The sequence below is a fragment of the Pollicipes pollicipes genome, unplaced genomic scaffold (assembly GCF_011947565.3).
Source record: "Pollicipes pollicipes isolate AB1234 unplaced genomic scaffold, Ppol_2.1 Scaffold_7231;HRSCAF=8579_pilon_pilon_pilon, whole genome shotgun sequence".
Taxonomy (NCBI): domain Eukaryota; kingdom Metazoa; phylum Arthropoda; class Thecostraca; order Pollicipedomorpha; family Pollicipedidae; genus Pollicipes; species Pollicipes pollicipes.
In genome coordinates, this window is record NW_023597034.1 from 41,945,306 (window position 1) to 41,967,834 (window position 22,529).

A 22,529-nucleotide genomic window follows, 5' to 3' on the forward strand; every position below is an offset into this window, starting at 1 on the left:
TATATATATATATATATATATTACCTACATCCGTGAGCAAGTTATTGACCAGAGTGGCGAGCGCCGCCGGTGCAGGAGACGTCAGATCACGTGAGGCTTCACGTCACGTGCTCACCCAATCCGTCACAAGGGTGAGGCTCACGTCCAGACGGGCTGTAGCCGGCGCGCCCTGGCGGAGATTGCTGGGGAAGTGTAGCCCGCTACGCCGCCAACTGATCAGAGTCGCGGGCCACCTGCGGTCGCCCCTCAGCCCCTCCCGCCGGCGGCCTGGCGACCCGGCCGTGTCACCATATCGTGCCCCGAGCCGGCCGGCCGGGCATGCATGCTGATGAAGCGGGCGTCGGCCGGGCGTCACGTGCCACACGCGTCACGCGGCGGCGGTGGTCGCGATGTCATTACGGCGGCCGGCACCGGCTGATAGGGAACGCGCCAGCTTTGCGGCAGCGCTGCCTGACCTTTGGCGGCGGATAAGGGACCGCCCGGCCCAACCCGGCCTGATTGTGCCGTGCGTCCGCAACCGGCGGGCATTGACGCCGGCTGGCCGGCGGAAAATTGTTCGCCCGGCATCAAATTGTTTCGACACCCATCTCTGCCGCCCTTTGAGCCTGTCCTTTATGAGATATTGCTCATCGCCCGAACGTTTTTATTATGATAGCGAGCTACGCGGCCGTCTGGAAAGGAAAATTAATAAGGGGCGTTTGCTCTGAAAGGGTGACGACGGGCTGGAACGGCGCACGATGGAAAGGCGAGCCGAGATTGCTCAGCCTCCGGGAAAACACCTCGCTTCGGCCTCAGTGGCCCGCATTATGCCGCGTATCGGGTCACCCGTCCGGCGATCCGCACTCAGCCAGCCATCACGTCGCACATGCCAGCACCGCGCTACGATATCTCACCGTATCACATCGTTTGCCTTTCGTTCGCGTGCGTTCGCAGGCGTGAGCATCCTGTTCTGTTTCCGTGCATAGGCGTTCTATTGCCATGCTCTGTCTCCATTCTGCCGTGGGCCGGAGTGCAAGTGTCACCACGCGCGCGCTTGAGTCCTGACCCGCTCGCTTCCGTTTCAGCGGTTCGCCAGGGCGACCATAAGCTGGACAAGTGCACAGTGACGGTGTACCCGCCGCTGAATCCTGAGCATGAGGCGCTGGCGCTCAACCAGCGCCTGCTGGAGGACCTGCAGCTGCGTGCCAAGCTCAACAAGGATGGTCTGGTGGTCCACGGACCCGGGCAGCCGGCCAAGTACCAGGAGGTGGGTGACGGGCCGGGGCGGGAGAGTAGCGACAGGAGTCGAGCGGCGTCAGGAGGACGGTGCAGAGCTGCCAGGATGCTGGTCGCTGCCGGCGAGTGCAGGTCAGGAGTATCAGGAGATGAACCGGAACTCTGGGAGTTATCGGGAAGCGGTGACCGTCAAGAAGGTGCCGGTCACAGACATCGCTAGGCCTGGGAATGTTGGACTTCAGCCATGTCTTAACTAGGTTCCACTTAAGTGGAGAAGTTGAAAAGCTTTCTGTATTATTTCGACGCACCGTCTTATGAGAAGCATGCGGAATCCCATCTATCAACGTAATTTGGCTTTGAGTCCACGTGACGGGGGCCACAGGACTTTCCATCTGAATATCGTGGAGCCGATTGACCGTGACAAGCCTCCACACAATGTGCCCGTCTGTCCAGCGCTGGTCGTCGCTCACTCCCTCCCCTCCCCTTCCGTTCGCCTAGGCGCTGCGCTACGTCCAGTACACCAACCGCAAGCCGGCCTACTACCTGAACCGGGCGTTCAAACTGCTCTGCTCGAGCATGAGCGAGCGCTTCATCAGCAACGAGTACGTGCAGACTCTGACGGTGATCCACCCGGCGCGCCGCACCGAGCCGCCGAAGCGGCCGACGACGGCCGCGCCGCCGGCCGCCGCCGCCCCGGAGGAGCCGGCTGCCGCCGCGCCGGCCCAGCATGAGGCCGTGCCGGCGCCGGTGGCACACATACAGGACGCGCGCCATCACGTGCAGCTCAAGTCGTGGACGGCCGGTCATCAGCTGCACTCGGCCGGAGCGAGTGAGTGGCGCTGACTGGCGCTGGGTCGCGCTGAGTGGCGCTGGGCTGCGCTGAGTGGCGCTGAATCGCGCTGACGGTTGGCGGGAGGGGGCTGGGAGCCTCTTCCGGGCCTTTCAAATTCCGGCGGAGACATTCAAAACTTCTAGAAGTTTAAAGTGTTAGAGTGCTGCGCGGACACGGAGGAACTCACTGGTGATGTGGGGAGGGTGAGCGAGATTCAGGTACGCTGGAGGGGCCGGGATGGTGCAAATGACGTCATATGTGACCTTATGGGAGTTGGAGGCTGCACTGCAAAGGGTCGCCTCATAGCCAACCTCTAGTACAGGGTGAGTAGGGCAAGCGAGCTGCCTCAGGGCAGCACAAATCCTGGTTCGTCTACTAGATGCGGGCTGTGCCCAGTGAGTAGCTTGGACGATGCAGGTTAACCGGACAACAGACGCTTGCCATTTATGCCAGTAGACGCAGGAGCTGGGCGCCGTGGGGGGGGGGGGGGGGGCGGGAATGTTGACACCTGTTCTGAGCGCCGTAGCGTTGACGATGTGCGGCGCGCATGAGCACGGCTGGTGATGTCTGACGAGGCGCGCGCGTCTGCCGGCACCGCAGGCCACGCGGTCACCATCATCATCGTGGTGTGCATCGGCTTCCTGGTGTCGATGATCGTGCTGGGCGTGATCCGGATCCGCGCCGCCCACCGCCACCAGGAGGAGTCGGCCGACGCCGAGATGGCCTGGGACGACTCGGCGCTCAACATCACCGTCAACCCCATGGAGCAGGTGAGGCCTCAGCATCAGGGTCAGGGTCAGCGTCAGCGTCAGGGTCAAGGTCAGCGTCAGCGTCAGGGTCAGGGTCAGCGTCAAGGTCATGGTCGGCGTCAGGGTCAGCGCCGGCGTCAGGGTCAGCGTCAGGGTCAGGGTCAGCGTCGGCGTCTGTCTTTGGAGAGGCTGAGGAGCTAGGAGCCGACGGGTGGGGAGCAGCAGATGCCTCAGTGAGGTGGGGAACATTACAGGAAGGCGACTGAGGGTAGTGTACGGGCTTGGGACCTATTCAACGCGGAATGATGGGGTGAATTAGCTCTTAAGTCGATATATTGGTATCGATGCATGATGTTCTGTCGTCACGCCGCCGGTGTTCAGTTTCACACGTCGCCCAGCACTTCATCGACGTTCCGTATGAACGCCGTCGTCAGTCCGCCGGTAGCCACACTGCCAGCTCCCATCGGCGCTCTCCGCGCAGTGGAGATCCCCTGTGTCCTGCGGCGATGGCCGCCTTTCAATATCGCCTCGTCTGGGCGGATAGTGGCCGGCGGCATCCGACCCGACAGATTAGTTTTCCGAGAGCTGCCCCGCCCTCAAACGGCCGCCGGCTGGGTGCAGCCGGCTATGGGTTTGTTGCAGCCGGATTTGGCCTTGCTTGGGCCTGGGCGGGCACAGGGATTAACCCGAGGCAACCAGCCTGGCTGGATGGTTGCATCGGTACCTGGGTTGACCGCTGTCGGTACATTTTACTGTGCGCGGCATGTGCCGATCATGTGCATGTGCATGGGTCGTGCAATGCATTCAGGTATATGCATGCATGCGTAGCAGCAATATCTGGGCTGTACACAGAGGACTAACGCTACCATCGCTTCTTTGAGAAGCGATGTCAGCTGCCCGATTCGCCAACATCTCCCTGTTTGGCCTCGTCTGCTTACGACAGCATTCCAGCGTCCATTCATTTGTTGTTCTCATCGCCAGGCCTACTTTCCTCGCGTTATTCAGCGCTGCGTTCTCCACTCACGCTGCTGCCGCCGCAGCCGTTCGTTTTTCACTTTGGAAATATGATGGCTGGGTAGCGGCGTGTAATTTGGCTGGCGGCGCCGCGGCCAGTCGGTCCCCGGAGGAGAACGCGCCGGGCCGCCGTGCGGCGCCTGTTTTCTCGCCTGCAGATCCCGGGCGAGTGGAGGGGAGATGGGAGGTCCTTGGCAGGGATTTGCGCCGGCGGCGACACCACCCCGCCCGGGCCGCCGCAAGAGGACGGCTTTGCCAGTCCCCGCTGACTGGGAGATGGTATGGGCGGGCTGGGGCGGCGCGCGAGCTGGGATGTAAGAGACGGCTCAGGCGGAATAGATGAGCACCTCAGGCCCGCGCTACTGCTGTCAGCTGTCTGCACCGGGCGTCGTTTGTATACTGTCGCGACGCGACCACGCCCTGTCGACCCGAACGACCCGTCGTCAGTCCCCTTCCCCCCCGGCGACACTGACCGCAGCTCTACCCTCGACAGGACGCGGCGGCCGGCGGCGGGCCGCAGGCGACCGGCGAGGAGGACAGCTCCGACGACGGCAGCGACTACGACAGCTCGGACGGCGAGGGCGACGACGACGAGGACGTGGCGCCGCCGCGCAAGCAGCAGCTCGAGTGGGACAACAGCCTGGCCATCTGAGCCGGCCGGCGCCGCGCTTGTGATAGCGGCGGGCCCCGTTCGCCGCCGCCGGCGCCGCCGGCCGCCGCCGCCGGCCGCGCCCAGGCAAGTGCCATACCGTAGAGTAGCGTGGCGTAGCCGTTCGGTGTTGGCGCCAGGCGTACTGGAGCGCGGCCGGAGCGGAGCGCGGCCGCGCGGGCCGGCGGCCGACCGGGCGGTCCCCAATCACGCTAACCCACTTCTAGTCGAGCCGCGACCGCCCCGTGCCGCCACCAACCTCCGGCAGCAATAACTCCCGACAGAGCGCCGGCCGTGGAACCGGCGACCCTCTCCCGGCCGCGTGTCGGCCGCTGCCGGCGCGGCTGCGACGCGAGGGGACCGGGGTGGCGCCCGCGGCCGCATCTCGAGCGCACCGTCTATATGTCGGATTCGTTCTCCGTTGGCAGCTGTTGTTTGTGGAGTTTGTGTTCGCTGCCGGCGCGTGGTCGCGCTGCCGCGGCCGACGCTGCGGCAGTGAATGGACCCGACGCCGTGCGGTGCACCGGGCGGGGCAGTCTGACACCAGACTCTTCAGTCTGGGTCAGGTCGGCCGGCGACCCGACCTGGTAGCCCAGTGACAGATCGGGCAGTCTGGAGCCACGTTTATCTCGCCGCGGCGAATTCTCCGGTATCACGCTTGGCAGTCTGGTGTTGGACTGATCAGCCCAGCGGCAGATCGCTTGACCCGGTCCAGACTGGCCGGTCCGGCGCTGACTGCGCAGTCTGGTGTTTAAACTGTGGACTGTACAGCCTGGTATTTGACCTGTGGACATAATCAGCGTAGCTTGTCGCGGCCGGTCACTGAGCGCCACCCGGCCCCAGCAGCGCCGTCGCCACCTGTACTGCGCACTCACATATCCCGGGGCACCGACGCGGTGGCTCGGCCCGGGCCGTGTCTCGTAGCGTAGGACGCGCGCGCCGGCCAGCGCTGGCCAGCGCCCGACCGAGATCGGCTCGCTGGACGCGCGCCGGTCCGTTGACAGCCATATCACGCCGCTGCGGCCCGGGCGCGGGGTGACGTCACTGATCGGGCCGTGTCCCAGTGACGTCACGGTCGGCCGTGGGAGGCTCCCGGCCGGCCGGGCCGCGCGGAGGCCGGGTGCGGGTGTTTGTCCGATTAACATTCCATCTTGCATCACATGGTGTGCTCTGGTTCCGATTCGTGCGCTAACGGTCGTGGAGGGGTCACGTGACCCATGACGTCACGCGCGCGCCCTGAACCCGTGCAGAATGTGTTCTGTTGATGTGGAAATGTCCAGTGTTATAATCTCTATACCTTAAGAGCTGTCGCACTGATAGGTTGAGTCTGTCAACGCCGATACTTTTTGTAATGTAGATCACCAATAAATTCTTTCACCACCAGCTGCCTTTAAAAATATACCGGAAAACTGAAACACCGTCAAACTGCGCGTGATCGGGCCTTCAGAATGAACGGATCTGCCGACCCAACAAAAAAAAAAAAACGCCTAGACCGTGGTACGTAGACAGAACGCCGCAAACTCACGGAAAATGATGTTCGCTATACTTTGCTCCCGCAGTAAGCAGAGATAGAAGCTGCGAGAGTCACTATTATCAGCCTCGCCTACTGAAGCGCGCCGTTCTGCGGCCAGCTTGAGTCTGAACGGCTCAGTTGTTCTCGCACACAGGGGGCGGCGGAAGTGTCGTGCTCAAGTTGGCCGCCTCGGAAACCAGATGTACGGGGTTCGATTCCCCGCAGTTCTACCAGGGTGAGAGGCGGGTAATACCAGTCTCAGCAGCTGAGTGCGTCGCAAAGTCCTTATGACACACACGCACGCACGCACACACACGTACAAACACAACACACACACACACATGCGTCGCAAAGCCCTCATGACACACAAGCACGCACGCACACACACGTACAAACACAACACACACACACACACATACATGCGTCGCAAAGTCCTTATGACACACACGCACGCACGCACACACACGTACAAACACAACACACACACACACATGCGTCGCAAAGCCCTCATGACACACACGCACGCACGCACACACACGTACAAACACAGCACACACACACACATACGCGCACCGGCTGGATTCCGTTCCGCGGCAGCTGCTACTTCCTGAGCCCAGCGGAAAAAAAACCAAGGGGTATCCCACAATAATTGCACGACTTTGAACCGGTGATTGAAACTAGTCTCTATCAACAGAGTAGAGTTGAAATTTCGGCAGCGTCATTCCAGTCGGCAGGAAGGTTTCGAATGGGTAGGACCGAAGTACATTACGGAGTATAACAGCCACCGCGTCTTGGAAAAATCTGGACGGCACGATCTTTTGAGGTCTCCATACCAATGAAGAGCCAAAGAATTGGCGGTGCCTGCATAACTTGCCAAGTGGCCAGCGCAATGATTGACCCACAGACCGCACCTGTGACCAGACATCGCCCGCGGTGTATGTTTCCCCGGCGTGGCGGGCTCCTGTCAGGCTGCCCGCCCGACTGGCTGGACTCGGCGCCCGCTGCTACCTGCTGGTCACGGCACCACTGGCCTGCCACGCGGCCGACCAGCGCTGCGGCCAGCTGGCGGAGGGGGAGGGGGGGGGGGGGGGCGGCCGCCCGAGGAGGGCGTGCACACCATCCTGGCCGCACACGCTGCGCGCAGGGCGTCACCGGCCGCCTCTGTGTCGGCGTGCACGACCAGGTCACCGACGTCAGCTGGGTAGCTTTGGACAGGGTCGGCATGGTACCTCGAGTGGGACGCGTTCGGCGCCCATCTGCAGTCGAGACTGACCGTCAACTGCGTCAGGATAGCAGTCCCCGCAGTCGTAGCCCGCGTCGCGCCGTGCGAGGCACCGCTGCCGTTCGTGTGCGAGCCGCTGAGTTCTGTGAGGCGCCCCCCGACACGGCGGAACCTGACCTGACCCGGAGCGCGGCCTGGGTGCCAGTCTGGCCACGGCTGGCTCAGCTTGATTGCGAGCGGCCCTTTTGGGGACGGTATCTGGTGTGAGCCTGCACGCTGCCTGGCCAGAGGTACGTCTGCTCTTTCCTGATAAGGCCACGGCCAGGAAGTTTAACAAGCCCACGGCCTCGGATGGCCCCAATAACTCGCAGAATCCGGTTGGTGGACGTTGCCTGCTTGTAAATGAAGCATTGGTCCCGTACACTAGGGCAGTGGTGCTGAGCAGGCTTGTGCTTGATTTTGTTCTGACTCAGCAAATTCCATTTAGACTCTGGCTCACAACGCATGGGGTGCATTCCGACTCTTGACTCCGAACAGTTCGGTGCAGCTCGTGACTCCCAACAGTTCGAGTAGATTTCGACTTCACCAGAAGTTCAGCACCCGAGATCTGGGTTCTGATAGCAAACAAGCCTGCGAGGCAAAACTAAAAGGCTGCTGCAAGGTGAAGACATCCACCTCGTGTTCCGTGCATGCTTGTCTGTGAGACCTGACAACATCTGGCCAGAAAACACCGGACGACCTTGAGGAGCATTTTTGTGAATTTGACCCAGCTTCTCTGTTCCTTACTTGTACTTGGAGCTGCAGCTGCTCTAGTTGTGTAATGTAGTGTGTCTAGTTTGTGTAATATTCAGTCGCTTGCTCGAAATTCTTAAGCTCCACTTCATCACGTCCTGCTTTGCCCTTAGTTGCGTTCAGATCTGCACCATGGTAACCGTTGCAAGATCTTGTACACTATGTGACGTTTGACCTGACACAGCTGATTGATATAGCTTCAAATGTACGGTGTGGCAAATTAAATCACCGCGGAAATATTTAGTCTCTTAAGTAAGTTGGGCCTTGAATTACCAGAAATCAAATGTATACAATCCAAATGATACCCGACTGAAATAGCGTCTCAAACAATTACGTATGCCCGATGAGCGCAGCCCGACATCTGCAGTGTATAGCAACACAAGATATGGGGGATCCGAACAACCTAGCTTGACCTCAGAGTTCATCAATTTACCCTAAAAAGTCACCACCACAGCACGACAACTTAGACAATAATTATTGTGTCGGTCGTCTGTCCGTCTCTGAACCTTGTTCAATATGGCAGCTTCTGCTTTGAGTATTGGGTATAAAACGCAGCTTGTAGTGCGTTACATAGCTCTTCAATGGAAATTTCGGCCATGGGGATGTTTCCGTGCACTGAGAAGGCACTCATTTTGACCCATACGCAAAAACCCTTACTTTTCCACGACCAAAAGAAGACAAGGCAAACGCTGGAGAAAGAAATAAACTTGTGGAAAGTGGAAAATTATAAGTGGAAAATTATGCCGGAAGTGTTTCATGTAAGATTGAAAATTGGCAGTTAAGGCCATTATTTTGACAGTAAAGGTCACCTATTAATATACGACTCAAATATATATATATATATATATATATATATATATATATATATATATATATATATATATATATATATATGTATAGATGTCTGGGGCAAGGGGCAACGCGCTGCCTCCTACCGTGATAATTTTGTTCGGCTTCAGTTTGGAAGGCAGCATAGGTGAGCCTGCCAGGCCGGAGGGATATCCTTTGTGCCACCGATGAAATTTGAAACCTAAATTGTTATTATAAAAATTGTCCTAATTTGTTACCTGGAACCAAATTTGTGTGTCATTGGGACTTTACGACGCACTGAGCTGCTGGGGCTATATGACGTCGCCTGGCTCTCACCCTGGCAGGAAGGGCGGGCACCGCGGTGAATCGAGCCCCTTACCCCTGGTTTCCCAGACGTGCAGCGGTTAACGCAGACGCGCTAACCACTACACTACCGGGACCCTTTGTAGCCAAATTTACTAGAAGCTGTTGCAGTATAACTTTAAAAGCTATAAACCACATACAGTATACGTAAATGAATCCCATTGCTTCATTAGCATCTGCAATATGTTCGTTTCGGAAGTTTCATTTGGAATGAAGTGTTATTTGCTAGCCATGCCAGAGTCTGGGTGGTTAGGGCGTAGGTCTCAGAGCATAAGTGACCGGCGCAACGAGCTTAAGACCGGTGAGCACGTCGGTTCGGTTCAAGCCTAAGAATTCGCGTGTAGTAGTGAGTAGGAATTCAAGTAGTCGGCGAGTGATCAGGCATCGTTTAGTTCATTGTTGTGGCCGAGAGCGCAGCCAGGGCCTCGTCAAGAGGGGGGGGGGGGGGGGAGGCCACAGAGCTAAAAAGTGTCCTCTAGTAGTGAAAGAACTCCACTGAAATTACCGTATATGGTCCATTTGTTAACCGGAGCGTGCTTTCCTTTGTAATTTCTACATTTTTACCTTTTATCATTGGAACAAAAGCCAGACGATACGGAGGGATTGATTCCGTCTGATTCTTATAGCCAATAAACTGAAGGCACCATGCATTAAACGACTGCATGAAATAAATCGCCGGCCCTCTTCATTTTACAATAGTTCAGTGGACACCTAAACCGATAGGGTTCAGAAACTTTGCCAGAGTTTTGACCTCAGTTGTATTGCGGTATTAAGGACCCCGCGAATGTAGCTATGTTTGTCTGGAAATGTTCCACATTCAGTCTAAATCGTCTGGCGATAATTTTATGTGACATAGTCTTGAACATGAGCGCTCGCAAATCTCAGCAACAAAAACCTCGACGCCAGACGTTACAGTCTCCGTAGGCCACGCGTCGTTGGTCCCGAGGCTAACACCAAAGCGTGGACAACGGGAGGACAAAAAGGATAACGCGTTTGAAAGTTGAAAAAGGCTTTTTTGAACACCTAAGTACATGAAACTGTACGCATCAATGGTAGTCCAGGCGTATATTTCACATAAGTGCAATTTTTAGATTGATGATAAGAACGGATTGACCCATACAGCACTGTGAAGTGGTACTGTAATCTGGCACAGTGCAATCTTCGAAAGGTACGAACTGGTTCTGAAAGACAATCGGAGGCATCACTTCACAGCGGTCGCTCTCGCGTGCACGGCGCCCGCCGATCGGTATTGCTTGCAGTGGCCAACGCTGTTTGGCCGTACGCAAACTACAACCTAGGCCATCGCTGTCCTTGCTCTCGAGATTCAAGCGCGCAGCCTCAAGCCTTTGCGGTAATTTGCTCCATGGGTCGGTTCTGCAAAAGAATGAACGTTCTCAGGCAACATGGGACGGGCTTCTTCATTTTTGAACCCATTTCTGCCCGCCCTATTGAATTATAATGGGACCTCTTATTTTTTGGGGTGAGGGATCACCTTCACTAGAACACCAGGGGGGACATTATCGTTCCCGATCAAGAGCTGAAGGGCCATTCCCTCCGCACTGCGGGGTGTCTTGGTTGCCATGCTGGCGACACGGTGCGGGATCCCCAGGTCGATCTGCAGGCCGTTAGAGGGACGCATTATGGCACATTGGTCCCTGGTGCAAGAGGCCTTAAGACCCACGCAGCTGGCTCTGAATCGGCAAGGAACCCTCCTTGACCCAACAGATCCCTGATCGCCGCAGGTAATCAAATAATTGACACATAGACTTAAGTTCGGATCAACGGGTCCCTGCTGGAAATGGGTTGAAGGGCTCCTGTTCATTACTAGGGTCCTGACTGGCAAAGGACCCTTCCATTGCCTTAATGTGAACAATCATGATAAGTTCTGGTGTTCTCTTGCATTGTTAAAGGACCCCAACCAACGCAAGAAGCCTTCTGTCATTCAGGGCTCTGTCCCCGTCCCTGTTAAGCAAATCTTTCCCTGACCGACTGGAGGCCCCTGGTTGGCACAGGACACTTTATAGGGCCTGTTGGCCCCTGAACGATACAGGAGCCCCCGCATTGTTGCAGGGCCTCGACCAATGCAAGTCGCGTACCCTATCGTGTCCCTGTTTGGAAAATGGGCCGCAGAGCTCAGACCGACACGGAGTCGACTGATCGGTGTTGATGATCTCTGGCTGAAACAGGGGAGCCCTGTCTCTGTCTCTGTCTTAGGGGCCCCTAACCAGTGCAAGAGGCCCTCTTACTGACATTTGATATCATGGCTTTACGGGTGGGGTCATTAATGTGACATACAGCCAGCCCTTTTGGCCCTTCGGCCTACTGATCGGGCCCTTAATCTTGGTTTCAAAGGACCTTTTGGCCTCTTTTCGGGCCCCCTCAAACACCGCTCCTGGCCGCCTCGAGGTGGCTCGCCGCTGCAAGATCCCTGTTAGGCACTGTGACCCCTGACTGACACAGGAGGCCCTCATTGTCAGGGACCCCGAACACTGCAAACCGCGGGCCCCGGCGCCATTCCCGCATGGGAAGTGGGTCCGAAGGGCTCAGACGGACATGGAGCGCACTGTTTGGTTCCGTGTCGAGGCTCCATATAACAGGGATATGGAATCCACAGTTGTAGTAGCCATAGTTATTCGCTCCAAAATAACCCGAAATTGTTCTCCCTCCTCAATGTGGAGCTTTACTGCAGCCGCCACTGCGCTCGAGTCGAAGTAGCGTCTCGGCAGCTTTCTTGAGTAATAAATAGCTTTTGAAAATACAGGCTAACCTCTTGATAAATGTCACGTGGACACAGTTCATGCGGAAACAAATTAATTCCAAGTCCGGCACTTATTCTTAGTCCAGCATCATCCTGTCCGACTTCAACACTTTCCTTCAGCTGGGCGTAGCTCTCAGTAAATCGTAAGCCAAGGTGCGGTAACTATCAGAATGCCTGCAAAACAAGCAAAACTAGTAATGTTGCAGACAACACAGAAGGACATTAAGGGGGATTAAGCCAACATTCGGGAAAGGCTCAGACCCCCAAGGCATAATGGCGAAACGCCTCTGGCCTTCATTACGCTAGTATTAAAAAGCCATCATCCACGAAGACAACGGAAGCCATTTTGAACTGCGGCCTGAACACAACATATAATTCAGACACTAAACAGAGCTGTACCTTGTAGACTGTAGTAAGCTTACGCGTTTTTTCTTGTTTACATGATTGTGCGCTAATACACAGGGAAATATCCCTATCCATAATGCTTGTGCGCCCCCTCCCCACACGCACGCACACGCACACCCACACGCACACGCAACGCATACGCACACGCGCTCGCACACACCCACACCCCCCACTAACACCCACAGAAAAGCAAGCCGACGTTCGAAATCGAAGCTCACAAGCCAGCGATCGTAAAGGTTCAACGACAGCCGTTGCGAAGAAAAAAAAACCAAAAAAAAACAGGACGATTACTGGTTCGAATTCTTGGAGAGCAGTCACCACGGCACAACTGAGGCACATAAGCATTTCAATGTCTGGCTAAAGCCGGTACTTCAGTACCTGCCTTTGCCCTCGTGGAGTTAGCGTCCAGCGGACCCGGGAAGTACCTGGTTACGGGCCGAATACCTGGCTGAAGGCCGAAAGGTCGATGGTCCGGGGAGCGTGGCGCCAGCTGTCGGTCATAGCGTCGACATGCACGGCTGACGAAAACGCCGGGGGCGAGTTCGGCTTTTCGGAGCCGATGTTAGAAAATGGGAAGAGCCACGGAGAGGCGGCCGGCGGCAGGCAGATCCACGGGCGGCCCCTACAGAGGAGAACAAAACCAGCATGTCTGGGGGAACCAGCGGCATGTCTGCTTGAGACCGGGACGGGATAACGGGACCGTAGCATGTGTGGATGGAACAAGCTCGGTGAGTGCCCTCGCCAGCGCAGTCCTGTAGACGCTCGGTGGACAGCGGCGACCGGTGCTCTGCAGGCAACACCTCAAGACTTCAAAATGTAAGTCGAAGAGCAGAACAACTGATCAGCCAGTCTGCTCTTCTCTCTCGGTATCTCTTCACCACCCCCTGACGTGCACCTCTTTCCTTCTTTGGCGCAATCTGTCTGACCATGAACCCGGCGCGTGGCGCGATGCAGATCCTTCATTAGTGGACCATTTCGGGGGAAGGGGTCGGGTAGGCGCGCGTTGGAGGGCTGTGACAGGCAGACTGTAATGGGAATTAGCAGTGATAGGAAGCCAGTGGCAGGCATTTCTTTTTATTAAGGATTTAACTGAGCCAGTGCTTACAGTTACTTCGTTTAAAATAAGGACAGTGGTCGAGCATATTGGTGTGGCGTGCATTGTGCCAGATGTGCAACTGAAGCAGATATGAAATATATTCTTTCCGTGCAAAAGGATGGGTGGGAGGAAAATAAAGAGAGGCTGAGAACGCAGTTGTCTGGCAAATTCCATTATTACGGGTGAGTGAATATGTGTTAAAGAGGCTCAAATTATTTCTTGTGCGTTGCCACTTGGGCCCAAAACTACGAAGATGTATGTTGAAAGAACTCGAAAATCTGGGTGTCAATATAATTTTTAATCAACGAAAGCAATTTTTCACATTATATACATCCGGTCATTAGTGCTGCGTTAGTAGCATTTCAGGAAAAGCGCTCTTAGATCAAACTATTTACGCCTGGCTCGAGGAACGGCATCAAGGATTGTGTTTCCTAAGCACGCGCCCGGGCGGCCGGCTGACTATATACCTTTCTCTCGGGTGAGGGTCAATTGACCCGTTCACATATAAAAAACTGACTTAACTAGACGCCAAATTCGCAGGGTAGCTTCCCCTATACGTGGTCTCACTTGTGTCAAAATATGAGGCTCCTAGATGACCTTGAGGTCAAAAAACGTCAGACAATGTCAAACTCCAGATTGGTTTCTCAACTGCCCCTAGGACTCCTCATGCAACCGTCGTGAAGCTAAATGCCTGCTCTAGGCAGAAGTTCAATCAGGTCATTGATCTTGTTTGGCCTTTGTGAGGTCAATATGACCAAATACCTACGAAATTGCTCCTATTTTGCCATTTGAATAAGTGTCAGAGATTACGCCAGGCGGTGTGTTCCTAACAAAAAAACTGTTGATCTGGGTCATTTTAGGCAAGTGGCCTACTCTGACCTTTCAAAGATCCATGGAACAAGTCTGTTTCGGTCCCTGTTATTAACACATTCGAATTGAGCGCCAAACACTACCTCACAAACCCAAGCTCCTGATTAAAAATGCAGGTTAGCTTTAACCTTGTTCTGACCTTCATGCCAGAACCTAGATCACTGGGATTGCTAGCACTCCGTTGTTTCATCACGTTGAACGATTCCCTAGAAATGTCTTTTGCTGAGGGCTATAGCCTGACTTTGACCTGACAGGTCAGTGGCCTGTCAAGGCGCATCTATTTCTTAGATAAAAAGACCCGCTACTAAATTATATACAGCTAAGCAAAGTTCGGCGCGGCCGCGCCGCGTCCTTCCTGAAAAAAACTTCGCTGTGTGGGGGGGGGGGGTAATTTGATCCCCACCCGAGCGCGTGTTAAGGGGAATCTGGGTGAGAATTTATCTTGGAATTAAATCATAACCCATGCAATAACATTATGGTGACACCCAATAAAAGAGTTTGGTGTTGACAATTTACGAAAAGCTATATGTCATTACTATGTTTTATTCCACGAATTATAAAAGTCTTGTGAGCATCGAGCTGTTGAAATGGTGCACCTAAATATCATGTCAAAACGCGAATGCATCGCAACAAAGCATAGGATGCCTGAGACATTTAAGGAAATGAGTATGTCATCAGGGATTACAGATGCTTGTCAATTTGCGGGCACCATTCACGGAAAAGCGAGCAATATCCTGAAGCGGAATAGTAAACAGCTACCAACGGATATGGACAAATGATGGAAGGTGTCACCGGCGCGATGAGCCACGAAGCGCGGGATGGACACCACACTACCACACATACATTTCGCCTCGGTCTCGGGGCATTTACCCCGGACGGTGTGAGTGTTTCGACCCGTAAAGCTATCGTGTCTGCGATTCATGTTCATATAACGATAGGGACAGAAGCAACGCATGGTTTCGTCTCGAGTAGGGTTGATTTTGCCACAGTCTAGCTACCAAACACCTAAAAGCTACATAATTCTGGTTGGATTAGTGCTACTTGTGCTTACAGCTAACTGATTGCGCATGGTTTAGTTGGTTAAATTTGCCAAGTATTCCACCACCGTTGTAAATTTCAATTCCAACAATGACTCGCACACCCGATGTGAAAGGTGTGACACAATGAATTGAGTACGTTATGACAACCCTTAATCAGTATAGTTCATAAAGACCGGCGAATGCATATTAGAACGGAAAGTTACACCTATTACTTACTTGCCCCTATATCTGCAACCACCGGCATTCAGTTTCCAGGATGTTTGAATGGCCTAACATGTTCCATTAGTGCTGCAGAGTTTTAAGCAAGCATAGGCTTCTTCAATAAACAACATCTCTCAAGGCCAAGAACACAGTAAAACTTCAGTTGCACTGAAGAGGAAAACTCGCAGGTCATTGGTCTTGCATGAGTATATGAAACAAGCAACACCGTTGTATCACGTCATGATTATGTTAATGGTGCGTAGGCAAATGACACTGGTGTCAATAACAGTATGGGTTACTAATTTGTCATGAAAGGCTCCAGAATCCGATCACAGAAACTCGCGACTAATACTTATGTAGCCTTTGCAGCGTCTTGCATAATTTTGCGTGACGCGTAACACGCCAAATATGTTTTAACGAGTGGGCTAGGACACAGGAGAACATGGATAAAACAATTACTGGAGATCGAAGTTTTGTTGCGGGTGCGGACGGCCGAACCCATCACCACGCTGACTGTGGCCTTGGTAATTGGTAGCCAATTTGACATTTCTGGTACGAAAATTGGTCTTGGACTCAACACGTTTAGGCAGAAGACAAGAGGCGTAACGAAAAATGTAAAGTAAAAGCTAGTAAACCTATAGAAGTTTAATCTCAACACCCAACCACTACCGTTACAGGATTAAGCTAATGAAGCCTATACCTATTGACACAGATGCATCGAGGCGTGAAAAGACAGTCACACTAGTAACTATGGACGATTTCTCTGCGTGAAGGACAGCATACAGCAAAGCCCGGGAAATGATGGGCCAGCTTTTTTTCTTTATCTGGCGTCGGCCAACTTTACTGGCTGAGCCCCAAAACTGATCTTATAAGTAACACACCTGCCCTGAGTGCCTTCGGTTGGAAAAGAGTCCACTGAGTCTTTGCAAAACGAAGAGCGCCGGCGGTATATTCCATGGCCATCTAACGCCCGGGTCTTTCAGTTGTTGACACTCACATCGTAACTGATAATTGCTTCCGAAAGATAACCATTTATCACGTTGTCCCGTTTTAAAGAACCAGTCATCACTCTATGCGAAGAATGTCATATTGTGAAACTGGTACTGCCAATGATGGTAAACTTTTTTAAAGAAAATTCAAACCAAGTAATGGTATTCGCAAAATGCATAGCCATGCACTAGATAAGACATGAAGCGTAATCTTTAAACAAACGCAAGCGATTTGTCCGTGTGTGGAGATACGGACGACGCGACTCACTTGCCCTGTGGGCCTCAAGCCATGCACCTCAAGAACAAGCTTTCCTAACTTAAGGTTATTATTTTGGTGACGTCAACTAGCCTTTCTCAAATATCCATGCCATGCGTGACGTTCCTCGTATTCCTCGCGTCACGTCAAGGTCTACTTCAATAAGTTCTCCTGGATAGGTCAGCTCGCAAGACGCGGTGCTGTAATTCGTAATCAAACCCAAGACCACAGCCCTGGCATGGCGTGAGCATGCATACCGCGGTCATGTACGCTCACCAACATCATAAGGCAGGCCCGACCTGCGCTGTCACCGAGCTCCAGACATATCTTCAAAAACAAAACCCTGGCTGCGCCATTGGCCCAGACGTAGACGTAGAACGTCTCAGCGCACCGCAATGGTCAGAAGCGCTGGAAACAGCGCCACTTGGCGTCGAGCGTCAGTGCCATTTCGCACTTCGAACGTCAACGAGGCCGGCCCATACAAGCCGTCGGACTGAGCTCATGGCGCCAAACGACCTGGCTGTGGCGCGAAATGATCGTCCGCCATCGCGTCCCGCCGGCGCCCGCAATGAGCGGGTGACGTCACATAGCCTCGGACGGGTGACGTCACCCAGCCTCGGGCGCGTCCCAGTGGCACTGTGCCCTCCGGCGTAGCTCGCAACCTAACGTCGTGCACCAACCGGAGCGACTCGCCTGCGATCAGCAACGGCGGTCTAACCCGATCACCATGAAAACAACAGCATCGGTCAGTGCTCTATTAGTCGAGAAACCGCGCACATCTTGCACCACATGCATCGCCTGACGGGACGCGACGAACGCAGCGAGGCAGTGCAGTCGGCAGGCCTGCGCGCGGCAGAGCCTCCACACGGCGAGGCGCGCACAGCTGGACGCGTCCCGCTACTCTTTCACGCGCGCACGCTCGAGACTATCTGGCGGGCGGGCGCGCGGCGGGCCCCGCGGCAGAGCGGCGGGGCTGGAGCCGCCGGGACGCGGCAGACGGCTACCCTCTGGCGACCTGGGCACCGGACGGCGCCGGCGGCGCGGATCGGCGCAGGAGCACACTTTCAGGAGTGGGGAGAGAGTCTGGCGGGAGCGCGGCGCTGACTCGACGCCGCGTCGCGCGCCGCCGGCGGCCCACCGCGCGGCCGCCCGCCTGACGGTCCTAGGTTAATATCACAGTATTAGGACGCTGGGCCCGGCGGTGTGGCCCGACCTTACGCGGCTGGCCGGGGCCCCGAGCTACAGAGACTGCCGCAGGACGTGGCCGCGGCACGCGCCTCCCATGCATCCGCATAACAACTCCGGCCGTGGTGCCGCACGAAGAACACCTCCGGCAGCGCTTCATCGGTGGCGGAAATGCCGGGATGAAAATGAGCGACTTGGAAATCAAGGCGACAAAGTCGATGAGAGTGTACGCGTGGGTAAGCCGTGTGTAGAGTGTCTGGCGAGGGCAGAAGTGAAACCTGTCATGGACGTCAAGGCTCCCATCGACGGGAGACCCGTCAACGTCGTCAAGTAAAATCCAATGCACACACTCGAGAGCTAAAAACTAGATGCGACAAGCACCATTGGTTGCAATATAAATGTTGGCTGAAATAGCCACGCGTTTCAAGTGGAAGAAGGCTCGGCGGAAGAACGTGTGATGCAGACCAGTAAGCCAGCCGGAAGAAGGGATGACTCCCACGTACAAAACGCTCCACACCTACCTCTAGCTGCCCGAAGAGAACATTAACTAGCGCACGCCATTCTAGCTCTTCAAGCTGTAGCGCAATAATGACCTTTCACAAATAGAAACAGACACGTCAGTCGGAGAGGGGCGGCAGATTTGACCACCCTCACTTTCCGCCATCACATCGACAGCCGACACGGCAGGCGGGGCGCGCCCACCAGCCACCCGTCCCACATTTCACACCGAGCCGACGCAGGCGCCCGCGCGAGGGGACCGACCGTCTGCGCGCCGTTGAGCAGCGTCCCTCTCCCCCGGCGCCTCAGGCCCGCGCCGCCCACGTCGCCGTCCGAAATCCGTCCTTTGGCACGGCGTGCCGCGTTCACTCACGCACACTCATGGCACGACACGACGCAACCCGTCGGGGTTCGGAGAGCTCACTCCACCGAGGAACGCTGTCCACTCCGGGTGCGCTGTCCACTCCGGGTGCGCTGTCCGGTTTGGGTGCGCTGTCCGGTCCCGCAGGCGGGCATGGCGTCAGCGCGACCGCGGGGCTCGTGGACGGCACTCGATCTATCGATGGCAGCCACCGCGGCGAGCACAAGGACCGCTAGCGGCGGCGACTAGCGGCTGATGTTGGACTTGAGTGTCGGGTCGGGTCGCCGCCGCTTGAAGAAGCCCAGCTTCCAGAGGATGAGCACGACGAGCGCCAGCAGCAGGAGGCCGGCCAGCACGGACACGATGATCACCCAGATGGGCACGCCGCCGCCCTCGGCCTCGCGCGGCAGGTCCGGGTACGCGAGCGTCTCGGCCTGAGCAGAGGGATGGTGCGGCACGTCAGGCCAGGGCCGCGGACGGCTCGGCGGGGTCACACAGACTCGCCGGCAGAGCGGCACAGACCGCACCGGCAGCCAGGCCTGCCCGCGCGCAGCATTAGCAAGGAGATAAAACAGAATGCATGACACAGCCGTGACAGGGTGATGCCCATAGAGGGCGTCATTGGCTAGCGCTTAGCGTCTTCGGCTCCAGCGTGGAGCCCAGGTTCGAATTTTGGCCATGTCCTGATGCTTAACCGCTAATATGACCGCCCCAATGACCGGCACCCCGTAAAATGTTCACAGTCACGTATCTTGTGTTTTCTTAAAAAAAGACAAGTGTACAGTGCAGGTCGGGCTAGGACTTGAACCACGCAAGGGCTTTCAAATGGCGGACCAAAAACGTTCACAGTTAGGTCACACTGCATGCCAAAGACAGGTCACACCACGGGCAAAGGATCTCATAAGCACAACTTCCGCCTCTCCCGAACACACATTCTTCACTAAGGTATCGCTGCCGCCCCGTTCATCGACACTGATCGTGCGGCCGCGTGATCACCGCCAGCAGCCGGCACTCACCGCGAACACGTCGTCGGAGATATCCTGCAGCTTCTCGATGGACGGGTCCATCTCCAGCGTGGCGCGGGACTTGATTGAAACCCAGGAGGCGTCAGCGTAGTCCTCCACCAGCGTGCTGTTCCAGATGCGGCCCTGCACGTACACCAGCGCGTTCCGCTTCTCCGGGAGGTTGTGGATGCGGCAGCGGAACTTGATGCACTTCGCTGAGTTGCGCTCGCAGTCCTGCGGACAGCATCCGTGTGCTTGGTAAGTGGTGCTGAGCGGACCTGGTGAACTTATGCAGCGGAAGAATTGGTGGAGGCTCAGAGGCTCAGAAAAATTGCGTGCAGAAAACAACATACATCATCCGATATACAGCTGATACAAGAATGCTGACATTTTTTGTATACTTTTGAGTGAGGTGCGGCATTTTACATCTGGTGTCTAACATCTCTTAAGTAGTCTGACTGACCCAAAAGTGCCCACCTCTCGCGTGGCTCATTCTCCCTTCTCACCATGAAGATGACTTGGTGCACCTCTCCCGATGGTGACCTCACAGCCTCCGGCATGACCACCATCTCCTGCTCGCGCCTGACGCGGCGCCGTCCGGCGTCACGACGCGTGCGTCGCGCCTGCTCGCGCCTCAGGCGTCGCTCCTCCTCGGTCAGCTCCTCGCGCTCGTAGCCGCCGTTCAGCGGGCGGTGCGCCTGGTACGTGCGCCGCGTGCCGCCGTCCGTGCGCTCCACGTGCTCCGTGCCGCCGGCCACGCGGCGCCCGCTCAGCTCGTCGCGGCGCGCCTCCAGGTCGTCCGTTGGCCGGTCAGTGATGCCCGGGTACGGCCGGCGCGACTCGTACCGCCGCTGGAACGAGTACGACTGGTTGCCGCCGGCACCGGCAGCGCCGCCAAACGGCCGCCGGCGGCGGTAGTAGCCGCGGCGGCGACCGCCAGGGCGTCGCGGCCGCCCAGTCGGCCCGTCGTACTCGGAGTCGTACTGGTCGTCACCGTACTCGCTCTGGCGGCCGCCGCCTGCCGCGTAAAATCCGCCGCCGCCGCCACCGCCGCCACCTCGTGAGCCGGTAAAGCCACCTCGGCCGCCATCGCTGCCTCCGCCCTCTCCGACATCAAGCGTGCTCGTACGGAAGCCCTGGCCGGCGCCGTAGCGACGCTCCAACTCGTCATTACTGCTGCTGCTGCTGCTGCTGCTGCTGCTGCTGCTGCTGCTGCTGCTGCTGTAGCGACCTCCGCCGCTATCTCTGCCGCCACCGCTACCGCCGCCGCCACGTGAGCCGCTAAAGCCACCTCGGCCGCCATCGCTATCGCCGCCCTCTCCGACATCAAGCGTGCTCGTACGGAAGCCCTGGCCGGCGCCGTAGCGACGCTCCAACTCGTCATTGCTGCCGCTGCTGCTGTCGTAGCGACCTCCGCCGCCGCCTCTGCCGCCGCCGCCGTCACCACCGCCACGTGAGCCAGCAAAGCCCCCTCGGCCGCTGTCGCTGCCGCCGCCCCCTCCGACATCAAGCGTGCTCGTGCGGAAGCCCTGGCCGGCGCCGTAGCGTCGCTCCAGCTCGTCGCTGCTGCTGCTGTAGCGGCCACCTCCCGCCGCGCCACCGGAGCTCTGGCCGGTCCCGTATCCCCTCCGGTCAACGGACGCCGCTCCACTGCCGCCTGCGCTCTGACTGGTCTGATAGGTGCGCCGCTCTGAGCTCGTATAGCCGCCGCCGCGAATGCCCTGGCCATAGTCGTCCTCCCTATCACCGTCAACACGAGCGTAGGTGCGCCGAGAGCCGTCGCCAGCGCCGAAGCTGCTGCTGCTGCTGCTGCTACTGCTCTCGTAGGTGGAGCCGCGGCCCTGCTGCCTGTCGCGGTCCAGCGGCCGTCGGCGCCGGTACGCGTCGTCCGGTTTGCGCCGTCGCGAGTCGACCGCGTTCAGGCCACCGCTCAGGTCAGTCTTGCGCACAGTCGTGTCCTCGACCACCACCCGGTCGTGGTGGTCGCCGCCGGACGAGCCGCCCGACGAGGTGCTGAACGAGCTGCTCGACGTGCTGCTGCGGTTGTACGAGGTGGAAATGGAGGAAGAGCCGCCCTGCGACGAGGAGGACGAACTGCTGCTCTGCGACGAGGAGGACGAGCTGCCACCCTGCGAACCTGACGATCCTCTGCCACCAGAGATCGAGGTTGACGAGGACGAGGAAGACGAGCTCTGGTAGCCGCCCACGTACGCTCCGAATACACTGGCGGGGGCGAAAGACGGCTCCTCCTGCCGCTGCTTCAGGTTGAGCGGGTTCACGTGCACCTTATCCAGGAAGCACTCGCCGTCGCCTGTCGCACAGAAAGGGTGAAAGGGTCAGGTCAGGTCGCACAGAGGTCGCCCGGCATGGGGCCGAGCATCGACGGCTGCGCCAGTAAATCACACGGCGCGCGAACGGGCCTCTCCCCCAGCGGCGTGTCACGGACTGGATGTTGGAAGGTTGCGTGTTCTCACTGGACGCGGCAAGCTCAAACTGAAGGCTTAAGGTCGGTTTTCTGAAACATTGGGATATTGATTCCACGTTCAAATCATGTGAGTGTATGCTTCGATGCGATACAGCTAATGCGAAACCTAAAAACCTTTGCATCTGATCCTTTTCAATTAATCGCCTTGTGTACATTACATTTGCTATATGCATACATTATACATTTACTCGGTCTACTAGATCCCGTTTAATATGGCTCTGC

General features: G+C 56.6%; 2 protein-coding genes across 4 annotated transcripts in view; one reads left to right on the plus strand and one right to left on the minus strand.

Annotated features, from left to right (window-relative positions):
• Window positions 1-5,842, plus strand: part of Cals (calsyntenin 1) — a gene marked incomplete at its 5' end in the record, with an annotated part of 55,676 nt that extends 49,834 nt beyond the window's left edge. Inside the window, 4 exons of the mRNA XM_037233878.1 lie at window positions 1,065-1,246; window positions 1,714-2,044; window positions 2,648-2,817; window positions 4,304-5,842. Of these exons, the coding sequence (XP_037089773.1) occupies window positions 1,065-1,246; window positions 1,714-2,044; window positions 2,648-2,817; window positions 4,304-4,462 (842 nt within the window). The remainder of the gene's footprint in view (window positions 1-1,064; window positions 1,247-1,713; window positions 2,045-2,647; window positions 2,818-4,303) is intronic.
• An 11,673-nt stretch (window positions 5,843-17,515) lies between these two features.
• The window catches only part of mew (multiple edematous wings), a 59,130-nt gene continuing 54,116 nt past the window's right edge, over window positions 17,516-22,529 (minus strand). For 2 of the 3 annotated variants that reach the window (XM_037233166.1, XM_037233165.1), the window contains 3 exons: window positions 20,329-22,133; window positions 19,835-20,056; window positions 17,516-19,252 (listed from right to left, as the gene is read on the minus strand). In XM_037233166.1, the coding sequence (XP_037089061.1) occupies window positions 19,064-19,252; window positions 19,835-20,056; window positions 20,329-22,133 (2,216 nt within the window). In that variant the 3' untranslated portion in view covers window positions 17,516-19,063. The remainder of the gene's footprint in view (window positions 19,253-19,834; window positions 20,057-20,328; window positions 22,134-22,529) is intronic. The other variant, XM_037233167.1, reaches the window with a different exon arrangement.